The sequence below is a fragment of the Truncatella angustata genome (genome assembly GCF_020726525.1).
Source record: "Truncatella angustata strain MPI-SDFR-AT-0073 chromosome Unknown BKA67scaffold_1, whole genome shotgun sequence".
Lineage (NCBI taxonomy): Eukaryota > Fungi > Ascomycota > Sordariomycetes > Amphisphaeriales > Sporocadaceae > Truncatella > Truncatella angustata.
The window spans coordinates 2,654,532-2,667,556 of NW_025763381.1; the positions used below are offsets into that span (position 1 = coordinate 2,654,532).

General features: G+C 50.8%; 3 protein-coding genes across 3 annotated transcripts; 2 read left to right on the forward strand and 1 right to left on the reverse strand.

The window, feature by feature from the left end:
* Positions 1-95: 95 nt before the first annotated feature.
* BKA67DRAFT_652915 (uncharacterized protein) lies at positions 96-1,814 on the reverse strand (the record flags this gene model as incomplete). Its single annotated transcript, XM_046106254.1, has 4 exons — positions 96-1,081; positions 1,142-1,226; positions 1,279-1,394; positions 1,454-1,814. 4 exons carry the CDS (start codon positions 1,812-1,814, stop codon positions 96-98), a joined length of 1,548 nt encoding a protein of 515 aa, XP_045963822.1.
* Positions 1,815-4,663: 2,849 nt separating this feature from the next.
* BKA67DRAFT_652916 (uncharacterized protein) lies at positions 4,664-5,069 on the forward strand (the record flags this gene model as incomplete). The annotated part of the gene is made up of 2 exons (XM_046106255.1): positions 4,664-4,762; positions 4,839-5,069. The coding sequence occupies 2 exons, from the start codon at positions 4,664-4,666 to the stop codon at positions 5,067-5,069; spliced, it is 330 nt and encodes a 109-aa protein (XP_045963823.1).
* A 282-nt stretch (positions 5,070-5,351) lies between these two features.
* BKA67DRAFT_508724 (DNA topoisomerase) lies at positions 5,352-10,640 on the forward strand (the record flags this gene model as incomplete). The annotated part of the gene is made up of 4 exons (XM_046097178.1): positions 5,352-5,411; positions 5,530-8,871; positions 8,927-9,199; positions 9,246-10,640. 4 exons carry the CDS (start codon positions 5,352-5,354, stop codon positions 10,638-10,640), a joined length of 5,070 nt encoding a protein of 1,689 aa, XP_045963824.1.
* Positions 10,641-13,025: the final 2,385 nt, after the last annotated feature.

Here is a 13,025-nt window from a genome sequence, read left to right on the forward strand (position 1 = left end):
ATACGGCCAAGATGCAAAACCAGAGTCAATCCACCCGCAATGCGCCCGCGATGGGACCTCCCCATGCCCCCAATCGAAGTTCAGCGCCCAAAATACTACATCGAGTTAGCCCTTGACCGCTTGACCCTTGGAAATGTCGCATCGACCGGTGACGTCGTCTCAGATGCGATGCCGCCAGCTTGGCGAGTACTCCCTGACTTTGTATCTCGCACACTCAGGTTCATTAGTAAGAACGCAGCATTCTGTTCTGGCCCAGAGCTTGACTCTTGAGTTTTCTTCCCGAAAGGACTCGTAGCAGCAGTGCTTGGTCCAGTTGCGTACCGACTGCTGCCGCCGCCGTCGCGACCGTAATCTGTTTCGATATGATCGGCAGGTCGCTTGGGTTGCCGCGAATGGCGATGGCTCGTTGGAGTGTATGCATTCGGATGATGGGACCGGTGACCATGGTGATCATGATGGTGATGAGGATTGTAATTTTGCGGTGGTGGGTTACCATAAGACTGAGCACGGGAATGAGCTTGGTGGCCATGATCCATATGGTACGACTGGTTACCGACGAATTGAGGAACGGCGCTCAACCATGTATTAGGTGCAGAAGCGTCGTAGTGCTGGGCTGACATGTTGGCCGGCGTCCAGCCGTTAGTGATTCGATTAGGCACGATGGAAGGTATTGAGGCGTAATGAAGTCGATCCGATATGCTGCAGTCGGCGGCTGGGGACCTCTCGCCATCGGTGTCAGTGCCGCAGGGGTTATTGCAACTAATGAAAGGCCTGCGCATCCGATACCGATGATTGTGTCTACTGTCGACGAAGAGGTCTTTGAAAAACTTGCGGTCATGTTGAGGGCTGGCGCTACTGGTGGAGGTGACCATGTTCGTGTAAAATCTGCGAAAATGTTCTGCTTCCCTCGTTGACTGGATAATGATAGACGGACTGATTGACATTTGCCGATATTTAGGGTCTTGAAGTGATATACATTGTGAGGGGAAGTCTGGACCGAAGATAGGAATCAGGGCTCCAGCAATATGGTGACAAAATGTGGCGCAAACGGCCTTTGCACATTCATATGGCATCCAATAACCTCGAACAACGTCAGCAACTGTCATTGTAAGACTGGGGTCTCGCGTAGATTGCAGCTTACCTTGTGCCATGATGGAGCCTCCAGTAATGCTGTGGGTTATCTCTTTGAGGCCGGGGTTGAGATTTAACATTTTTGCCGGTGTTGTCTCCCTGTGTCAGTCTCAACAACTACCAATCTCTAGACTTTACTGGACTGACCTTGGAATACTTGCAGCATTTAAAGAAAGGAGTCATGCGGACAAGACCAACATTGTAGTCCCACATGACAGCATACTCAATGTCGTCGCCGGGAACTTTGAAGACGTATTGGAAGACTGTGGTTGAATTAGTCGCTGAGTAATCAAACCTAGAACTCCGAGACAATCTTATTTACCTTCAAAGCTTTCCCGGCCAGTTTTTTCAAAAAAATTCTTCTTGCCACTATTGTATGGAATATGGCGGCAATATTCCTGTATCTTCCCGACAGGAAAGACTTGGTACTTCCGAAGCTCCCCTATGGAAAACTCATCAAGTATTTCGAATGGATGGAAGTTGACAACTCCTTTAGCTTTTCCTTTAGTGAAGATGGCAGCATCCTTGGGCATTTTATTCTTTGGAATCATGGAACGGTCGTAGAACGAAGACTCATCAGCCAAAGAAGATGTTGGCGATGCCGAAGGTGCTGGGCTTGGTGGAAATCCATGCACTGAAGGCCCCGAAGGCGCCGGATTAAGAAGCGATGCCACAGAAATCATGGCGGTGAACGGTCGTCGGGAGAGGTGTCTTGAGAGATATGTAAAGCCGCTGCAAGTGTGAAATCTCTCAAGGTGGGTTGCGGAGAGTCCTCCAGGAGGAAGTGCAATAAGTCAGACAGCTCTTGCAGTGGCAGAGTCCGAAGATCTGGAAGAAGCACCAAGTTGGTTTTTTTTTTTTTTTTTGGAATAAAACAAACAAGCGTGATATCTAAACCGCCCTCGTACTTGAAGAGCTAGCACTTGCACATGGGCCCCGAGATTGCTTCTTTCTTGCAGATATCAGTCATGCAGCTGGATGCGAAGTGCTTGGCGGTGACCGATATAGCCTTGTCATGAGCTTTATTCAGTGCGGCTTCTTTGTCGAATGCTTCTTGGAATCGACCTGTGAGAGTAGAGCAGTCCGTTTGTGTAAGCCCACCGCTCTTTGGAAGATCGAGTTCAAAGCCACCAAGTGACAGTTGACTGGAGGGAGCAAGGCAACGCAATGCCGGCACGTTCATGAATTACCTATCCCATACAACGACAGAGTAGCCGAGCTAATTATTAAGCTCAAGGGTGACCCTAGCCAATGCAATGTCCCCCAGAACAAACTTGACGTTTCGGAAACCAATGACCGTCAGATGCCAAATGCTACCATCCATCAAGTCCATTCACAGCAGTTAGCACATACATTGAGACTCATATATGCGTATGAGACCAAGCTTTAAACTACAGAACAACTTCGAGGTTAAGCAAGTTTCAGTACATTCCACCAGTCTAGGTACTGGCCCGAAAGGGGCGAACACAGGCGACTGCATGACGCAGCAGATCTATCGCCAGAGACGGCAAATGAGTTTGACACATCAAATGTTGGGCAGCCAAGAGCCCAAACAGGGACCAAGCTTATTTGAACATGCATAGCGAGGTTTTGACAGAAAGCAACTTGTCGGATGGCTGCATATGTTGCCGGACCAGTTACCAGGCTAGGCGGGTTTTGAGGGAAGGTAGAACAAAGAAATCGCTGTCCTGAGTTGATGAGATCCTGGTTCCAGATTGCTCGACTCGACACATATGTATCCATGACTCCCATCTTGGGGAGGGGACAAGCAACAGATCATTTTCTCGCAACGAAGTTTCTTTGACTCAGTGCGCAGTGCCAAAGAGAACCAAAGGGCAGCTATTTTGATCTGACTGCCGAGAAGGCGACCGCACCAGCGGAGAGTTGATGTGCATAACCGAGCACTGGGGATGGCACCCTCGTTGTTACTCTGAAAGCTGCCCATGATACCCTACTGAGCAGTGAATAGAGTCAAGGTGCCCGCTCTCAGTATTTAGCTGGAGCTAGTGCGTAAACTGTAGCTGTTGCATTCGTAGTTCATGTTTTCTCCACGAGCTTGACTTCGTACAAGCACAGAAAATGTCCGGATGGAACACAGGAAGCGGAGGTGTACCCGTGTTCAACAAATACAATATGGAGTGATGTGGCCGTTTGACACTCAGCGAGCATATGTACAACTGGTCTTTCTGGATCAATACCATATGACCTGTTGCAGAAGTGTGTCGGCATGGCTTCAGATACCGAGTTCGGCAAGAACAAAGTCTCATTCGATAGTCTTGACGGGTAACAATAGATACCGAGAAGGCTTGCAAAGGTACCGAATACTGGTCGTGCCTAGCAGCCTCGTGAATTTCTTTAAGCCTATTTTATTCGGAATGGCCCGAGCCTGGCATCAAGCGCCCGGGAAAGGCCGAGGACGGCGCACTCTTAACGGCACACATGTTCCAACCGACGGAGAGGGGGAAATCGCCAGTGGCCTCGAGTCCTTGGCCTCCTGAAGCTTCTTGTCAACCACAGGCTGTTCCAGCCGCACTAGAAATGCAAGAGTCCGTAGGAGGACAGAGCTCTCGTAATGACAGAGCAAATCATAGCGCAGGTAAAATATGCCTGCAAACGAACATGGCAAGTGTGGTGCCCTGACATTGGACAAAACCAAGCAAGGACAAGATGAGCCATGGGAGTATGCTGATCAGGCCGTGAGTGACTTGGGAGATCAAGCTTATTCTCCGTGTAATTGTTTGTACCAAACCTGACGAAGAGCTGGAAGCCTGTGGAAACGCAGAACCCCACCAGTTCCTAGGGATGCAGGCCGAACGGAGAAGGGAACAATTTCCCGGCCTTCCATTGCATGGAAAGCAGGAAAGTCACAATTGAGGATCATGGAACCTGGCGGCTCCTCCCCGTAGCCTTGCCAGTCGAATTCCCATGTTAGGTTTAGCCTGAGGCTCATGGGGACTTGGCCAAGTACATTAGTGGTCAAGTTTCAGGTGATTGTACAGTAGGCTTGCTGTGGCACAGCATAGGATGACAGGAAGGGATAGAGTGTTGAGTCTTGGCGTGTGGTGCAACGCCTGACGAGGCCGGGTGTGAACAGTCGACTTCGGGAAATTTCCTTATCCTCTGCAGAGTCCGGGAGCATGAGTGGATGGGTAGCACACGCACGAGAACGGAGAAATAAGACCAATAAGTTTTTTTGCATTGACCACAGATGGCCATGTGGTGGTGTAGGACGAGAAGGCGCGGGCTATAAGGATCGCTAAGCTTCTGAGCTAGGGTTTGGCCTGCCGTCGACCTTGACCTTGCGGTCTTTCCGCTGATGACAGCCAGGCTAGAATTCTCCCCCAGATATCATGGTCATTCGAGCCCATATCTTGCTCGTAGACTGGTGATCTCTGGATGGCCTCAACATCATGGGACGTTGGGATCAGTCGCTGCCATGTTTCGTGCAGACACTCGACAGAACGAATCGTTTATCACTATGGCTGGAACTGTCGGGAAGTTATCAGGTGAGTCTTTGGAAGCGTAAACAACCATGCCGATGCACAGCTCTGCTTTGGCGCTCGGTGCACTCGTTACCAGAACAGCAGCCAGTGAGCGCAGGGAACCCGGCAGCTCAAGGGGCAGTATGCAGGTATGTACCTATTCTATCGTCTATAGTACTCTACGCGCCACAATTGCCCCGCGGAACACTAACCTTACGGAGTTAGCGAGGAGCAGAGCAGCAGCAGCAGCAGCCACAGACAAAACTTGCACTGCAGCACCCGTGGCGTGCACCTTTTTGCCATGGACGTACCGAGTACAGCCGCATAATCTGGAGATTCAGGGGGCCCAATCAGACGCGTCCATTGTTTACTTTGGTCCCTCGCGTCGTCAAGGTCAACGACATCTCAAACCCATTGGATACTCGAAAGCCGACCACAACAACCCGCCCCATCTGATCTGGCACATTCGCTTTGCGCCCACCGTTAGGAGCATCACTCTTTTTCCACCCCCATCTCTCTCTCCCCCTCCCTTTCTTGAGAGTAGTCTTTCACCATTTTTGGTTTGTATTCTTCTAGGCCCCCACCGTTGATGAATAGCCGTTGTCTGCTTGGTTACAGACGCGGGTCAGGCTCAATCTTCACCTCGGCAATAACTTCAGCCACCAAGCCTCGTGTCCTGCAGCGTCACCAGGCAGCCTCTGCGCAACTGCGCCAACCCCTGCAATGGACTCCGACATTATGGACGATTCGGTCTTTGACGACGTCGAGAACGACTCTGATGGCTTCACCCCCGAGCTCGTATGTGGAACTGTTGCTTTCCCCAAACATCTCAGCCTTGGGCTGCTCACGGCCAACTTTCACTCGCTTACCATGATCTCCTCCATGGGAAAACAGAACTGATATGATCATCGCGCAGAAACCAAAGCCGAAAGCGAAGCCTGCCACCAAGAAACCTGCAGTAAAGCCTGCCCCCAAGAAGATGGTCCAGACCACCTTGAAGTCCACCAAAGCAGTGCCCAAGAAGCGCGCAAAGCCCGCTAGCGACGATGAGGGCGACGAGCATGCCGACAACTCAGATTTCTCCCAGACTCCCCCGAAAAAGAAGACCAAGCCACCCGCCCCTAAGAAGGCCGCCGGCAAGCCTCTCGAAGAAATCGAAAATGACAGCATGATGCTCGATGGTCCTTCCGACTCCAAACCCGCCAAGAAGAAGTCAGCCACAGAGACCTACCAGAAGCTGACCCAGCTCGAACATATCATCAAGAGGCCTGACACATATATCGGCTCGGTAGAACGGACAGAGCAGCAGATGTGGGTCTTTGACAAGGAGCAGGACCGCATGGTTTTCCGCAAGGTCAACTTCGTGCCCGGTCTCTACAAGATTTTCGACGAAATTCTCGTCAATGCGGCCGACAACAAACAACGTGACCCCAACATGAAGCAGATGAAGGTCAAGGTCAATCGCGAGGCCGGCGAGATCACCGTCGAGAACGACGGTAAAGGAATTCCGGTGGAGATGCACGAGAAGGAAGGCGTCCTTATCCCGGAACTGGTTTTCGGACATCTGCTCGCTGGTTCTAATTTCGATGATGACGAGAAGAAGACGGTGGGTGGCCGGAACGGTTACGGTGCAAAGCTTTGCAACGTCTTCAGTACCGAGTTCACACTGGAGTGTCAAGACTCCAAGAACGGCAAGAGATACAAGCAAACATGGCATGACAACATGGGCAAGATGGATAAAGCCAAGGTCACTTCCAACAAGTCCGCCGATTTTGTCCGCGTCACCTTCAAGCCCGATTTCGACCGCTTCGGCATGCCAGATGGCATTGACGACGATCTTGAGGCTCTCATCAATCGTCGAGTTTACGATATGGCCGGTACAGTCCGTGGCGTCAAGGTCTTCCTGAACGACACTCACCTGAAGTTGGACTTCAAGAAGTACTGCGAGATGTACGCCAAGTCCATTGCAGAAGAGCGCGGTTCGGAAGAGGGCGTGGAGCCAAAGGCCAGCGTCATCCTCGAGGACTCAAAGGGTCATCCCAGATGGGAAATCGCATTCTCCGTCTCAAACGGCTCCTTTCAGCAAGTATCATTTGTTAATTCAATCGCAACGACGCAGGGCGGCACTCATGTCAACTACATTGCCGACATGATCTGCAACTCTCTTCTCGCCCACTTGAACAAGAAGAAGAAGGGCCATGCCCTGAAGGCCAACCATGTCAAGAATCACATCTTCATCTTCGTCAACTGCCTGGTCACCAATCCAGCTTTCACATCCCAGACCAAGGAACAATTGACCACCAAATCTAGTCAATTCGGTAGCAAATGTCTGTTGACGGAGAAATTCATGAAAGACATTGCCAAGACGGACGCAATCACAAACATCATCGACTTCGCTGAGAGAAAAGCAGACAAGATGATGGCAAAGAGTGATGGAAACAAGCGTTCAAGAATCAATAACGCAAAGCTTGTTGACGCCAACTTGGCGGGAACCAAGTATGGCCACGAGTGTACTTTGATCTTGACAGAAGGTGACTCTGCCAAGAGTTTGGCTGTCGCCGGCCGTGCCATCCTTGATCCGGATCGTATTGGTGTCTTTCCTCTCAGGGGTAAGATGCTGAACGTTCGTGATGCTTCAATCGATCAGATCACGAAGAACCAAGAGATTCAGAACATCAAGCAATTCCTGGGCTTGAAGCACAAGACGCACTACACAGACACCAAGAGTCTTCGATATGGTCATCTAATGATCATGGCTGATCAGGACCACGATGGTAGTCATATTAAGGGCCTCTTGATAAACTTCTTACAAGTGCAATTCCCTTCCCTGCTTCAGATTCCTGATTTTTTCAGGGAGTTTATCACCCCTATCGTAAAGATTTGGCAAGGCCCCAACCCTAAGAAACCCCAGAAACTGATTTCTTTCTTTACACAACCTCAGTACGAGAACTGGAAGGGGCAGCATCAAGCTGAACTCAAGAAATGGCAGTACAAATACTACAAGGGTTTGGGTACAAGTTCCAACGAAGATGCCCAGGTTTACTTCACAAATCTTGACGATCACCTGAAGGAGTTTGATGTCATGAAAGCCGAAGAAGCAGAGTTGTTCGAACTGGCTTTCTCGAAGAAGAAGGCCGACGCTCGAAAAGAGTGGCTGGGCAACTTTGTACCAGGCACTTTCCTCGACCACTCGTCCAAGGCCATCACATACGACGATTTTGTCAACCGAGAGCTGATTCTGTTCAGTATGGCAGATAACATGAGATCTATCCCTTCAATGATTGACGGCCTCAAGCCCGGCCAGCGCAAGGTTCTCTTTGCTTGTTTGAAGCGAAACCTGATCAAGGACAAGAAGGTTGTTGAATTAGCTGGTTACGTCTCCGAGCAAACTGCTTATCACCACGGCGAAGTCTCTTTACAACAGACAATCGTTGCTTTGGCTCAAAACTTTGTTGGATCCAACAATGTCAATATTCTTGAGCCTAGTGGCAATTTCGGTTCTCGGCTTGCAGGTGGATCTGATGCCGCCAGCGCACGTTACATCCACACGAGACTATCTCCCTTTGCTCGAAAGATCTTTTCCCCCCTCGACGAGCCTAATCTAGAGAACAACGTCGAAGACGGCAAGAGGATCGAGCCGAAAGTTTATGCACCTGTCATCCCCATGTTACTTGTCAATGGTGGTGAGGGTATTGGTACTGGTTGGAGCACCAGCATCCCCAATCACCACCCAATGGACATCGTCAAGAATCTCAGACGCCGCATGGGTCGGCTAGATGACAATGATGAGCAGCCGTTCGAGCCCATGACGCCCTGGTTCCGAGGCTGGAAGGGGACACCATCAGCAGCAGGCCCATACCGCTATCAGTTTGACGGCATCGCCTCTGTAGACGAGAAGAAGAAGAACGAAGTTCTAGTCACTGAGCTGCCGATCCGAATGTGGACTGATGACTTCAAGGCCAAACTTGAAGACGTACTCAAGGCCGAAAAAACCCCATCATGGATCAAGGATTACAAGGAGTTCAACGATCACAAAAATGTACACTTCGAGATCCAGGTCGACGACAAAACAGCTGCAGCCTTGCAGGGTCCAAACGCGCAAGAACTGTTGCTCGAAAAGTTTAAGCTGCAAAAGCAGGTACCGACATCGAACCTGGTCGCCTTTGACACTCGTGGCATGATTCGGAAGTACGAAACGATCGACGAGATCATGGAAGAGTACTACGTCTTCCGTCTTAAGTTGTACAAGGAACGCAAGGTAAGCTTTTCCCCGACCCCACCCTATTCAAAGATTACGGTCCAACAAAGTATAGGCTCATTGGCTCGGTGTCTTGAACGGCGACTTGAAGAAGCTGTCGAATCAGGCTCGTTTCATCAAGGAGATTATGGACAACAAGCTTGTAGTCAATCGCAAAAAGAAGCAAGTTGTCGTTGACGAGTTGCGTGCTTGCAAATATGACGCTTTCCCGAAGAATTCCGATACAAAGAAGACCAAGGCGGACGAGGATGAAGTAGATGCTGAAGGCGAAGAGGAGATTGAGACTGAAAGCGATGCAGGCGCACGTGATTATGACTACCTTCTCTCGGTAAGTTAGTCCCATTATTTACCATATCGTCGACTGACAAGAGTAGATGCCGATTTGGTCGTTCACCCAAGAACGCCTGGATAGACTAATGGATCAAATGAACAAGAAGAAGTTTGAACACGACGAGCTTGAAGCCAAGAGCGAAAAGGATCTCTGGTGTGCTGACCTCGATGAGTTTGAGCTTGAGTGGGAGAGCCAGTTGCGTCTTGATGCCGAGATCACGACTTCCATCCGTCGCATGGGTCGCCGCGTATCCAAAAAGATTGGCGCCGGTCGAGGCCGTAAGCCAAAGGGTGACGATGACTATGCCCCTGCTGCCAAGTCACGGCCGGCGGCAAAGCCTGCTGCTAAAGCTGCCACCAAACCTACGGTAACTAAGGCGACGGTTGTACCGCAGAAAACCCACCAAGCTTTCACGGAGAAATTCTCAAGACGAAAGAGTTTGGACGGTACTGAGGAAGATTCGGATGCTTTCTCGGATGATGACTTTGCCGCACTGAAGAGCAAACCATCAAAGAAGGCTGCCAGTGCTGCCCTGGAGCCCGCAGTGGCTGCTGAGGAGTCTGACGATGAGGTCGTTGTGCCCGCTGCTGCCCGAGGGAAGCGTGCTGCAGCGGCCAAGCCCAAAGCTTGGATTATTGATGACGACGACTTCCAGAGCTCCGACGACGACGACAAGATGCTCGGCGACGTAGGGGCTCTCGTCAAAGGGATTCCTGGTGCATCTGGTGACTCGGGTGAGAACAAGACAGGCCGAGTTAGTCTGTTTGCCATGTCGCGGCCTGACAGCAGCCAGGGTAACTCGACAGCACTGAAGGTCAAATCAAAGCCTAACAAGACATTTGACATGGATTCTCATGACGACACCAACTACGAGATGCTCGCCAAGCCGAGCCCACACAAGTCGCCGTTCACCCGCAATGAGATTGACTCCTTCCTCAGCGATGATGACTTGCCAGTATCCAAGCCTGCTGTCAAGACTACGGCGACAAAGGCGAAGTCATCTGCCTCTCCCTCGGAAGAGCCCAAACCTGCCGTGAAAAAGGCTCGCGGTCGTGCTGCTGGTACCAAGAACAGCAAGCCCAAGGAGGACGTGCCAGTTGTCAAAAAGAAGGCAGCCGCCGTCGCAAAGCCTGCTGTTCAACTCTCTCCTGCTGCGAAGCTATACAAGAAGAAAACCGCAGAGAAGGCTAAGCCCAAGAAGGACGTATTCGATCTGGATGACGACGAAGATGAGATGATGGCTGAGCCCGACTCCCCAGAACCTCGACCTGCTGCTCGTAGCACCAGACCGGGACGTGCTGCTGCCGCCAAGAAGAAGCCTGTATACATCATCGACGATGATGAGGACGAGGATGAGGACGACATGATACAACTTGACGGCGAGTCCGAGGGTGGGCAAGACGAGAGTGATGACTTTGCCATGGACGACTCTGAGTAGTCGTCACTACCTGTGTTGAAATCTAGGTCAGGTTGCGGTGACCATGTCACCCGAGGAGTTTGTAAGCGTTGGAGGTGGTGGCCTTTTCCACACATTGGTACAATTTGCTCTTAATGCAACATGACGAAACGGATGGCTGTTACGGAGTGGTGGCTTTCTTTCCTCTATACCAAGTTGGTTCTGAATTATCTTTCCTTGCTCTGTCGCTTCATCAATGTGTATATGAGACCCGCGAGCTGTTTGAGAAACGGCTGAATGCCGTGTTCAAGGCGGCAATATGTACTATAATAAGAATCACGAGACATCAATCCGAAGGAATATTTCCGAGACTACATGGTTCAAGAAGATGCTCTCAAGTATGATGTGATCACCACGCCCCCGTTGCGTGAGTGAGGACTTGGTAGACTGCCCACTCACGGGTTATGCAGACGCCTTCCGCAGAGAGAGCGTGACGGGCTTGATGGTATTGCTCAGGCGAGAAGACTCATTAACGCCTCTCTTTCCGCGTTGTAAATACCTACCTACTATAGAGGTGTACGTAACATGGTGAACCGCGCTTGGTAGAAATACGTGGATATTTATTTATTGACCGTCAACAGTTGTTCACGAAGTGGGGTGGTTCGTTTGAGAAGCGCTGACAAAATAATAGCCACTATAATGATAAGTAAGTCCGAAATAGGTATGATTGAACTCCTAGACGGTGAAGTTAGGGTACGTGATAACCCATGATAAATCTTCGGTATGTGTGATATACTCGTTACTGTTCGGGTTATTTTGTGTTGCAGGACATTGCGCACATCACCTTACGGACGATCTCGATGGGGCGAGACGAGTCGACACTGGCCCCCGCTGTTGGATCTTTATTAATAGTCATCAGCACGGGAGCCACCTCGCGTGTCCATGTACTGCTTAGGGATTGGAGGGGCGGGATAACAATGATGAAGATATTAGCGCGAGCGTTGTATAGTATACTGACTTGGTCTAGACGGGGCCATGGAAATGTCTTGTCGTGGTTGTTGGTCCTGGTCCAGGTTCTGGTTCAGGTTCAGGTTCAGGTGCGGATTCAGGCGTATTGCGTCATACAGGGAGGAGGCCTTGTCACGCAAGGCGAGGTCTGGATTTCGTTGTTTCTCCATTGAACTAGCTTAGGCGATTCTGGGCGGACAATCAAGACGACTATAATCTGTGCGGCCAATCAGAGAGACGACAGATGAGGTGGTCGTGTGCTCCGGGTTTCTAGCGGAGAATCACATGCATGACGGTGACGACACGCGGGTGGGCAGGCTGAAGACCGAGAGAAAGAAAAAAAACTTGGACGCGGCGACGCCTCTTCTAGGGCCACAACTGGGAGAGATGTGCAGATTGGCAGGAATGAGCTCCGTCTAAAGATCCCGGCATATATTGATTCTTTTCTTTCTCCTTTCCGCCGTGAACGTATGGCTGTTCCTTGGAGTCTGTTGCAGCGCGCAGGACAGGAAACAGGAACCGGCTGCTCGGGGACTTAGCGTCATGTTGGCAGCTTGCGAGCTCTGGCAGGAGATGCGCGCTAAGAGTGGGGGTATCACGCAGCAAGCTCACGATGACTGATGGGGTCGCGTGTCGGGACAGGAGAGATACGGTAGATAACATATATTGCAAACACTTGACGGTGAGATGTCATACCGGCCAGGGATGCTTAGAGACACGGAGGCCGGTGCTATCGTTTGAAAGATGGCGGTTAGTAGTTGGTCGCAGCCGGGGGTTACTTGGGAATTTGCACGAGGGATCGAAATTGGGCAAACTTGTGCATTGCCTATCTTGCCTATCTACTCGGTACGGTATGTACCTAGGCCTGCTAGGGACTGTTAGAGCACGCACGGGCTAAGATGCTAACAACGGCCTGTGGGCTGGGACAAGGTTGAGCTCCCTGTTGACCAACCTTGAAGAGGCCACCTTACATAGCAGTGGTGGCTACTAGTAGCTGAAGGTTGTGGCACGTCATGTACTTGGTATCGAACTAGCCGTCTCGCAATAAGAAATTGGAATAGCCGGGAGAGAAGCGATGGACTGGGTTTGCAGAGAACCAGTGATGGGTGGTCCGAAAACGGGTTTGACCATGCACACTCTACATGATACTCTACTGCAGAAAGGATGAAATACAGTAGGATAGTATACTACTTGTCGGAACGAGAGGGAGAGGGACAGGGACAGGGAGAGGGAGAGGGAGAGGGAGAGAGACAGAGAGGGAGAGAAACGGAAAGCGAAAGCGCAGGCAACACTTGAGACGTACTGTAGAGTAGCAATGGGAGAGGCGACAGGCATTGGCCAGAGATGAAACAAGCATGCTTGTACAGACAGCAAAAGGCGCCCAGTTCGACGGAATATACAGTGCTGTACAGTGCAGTA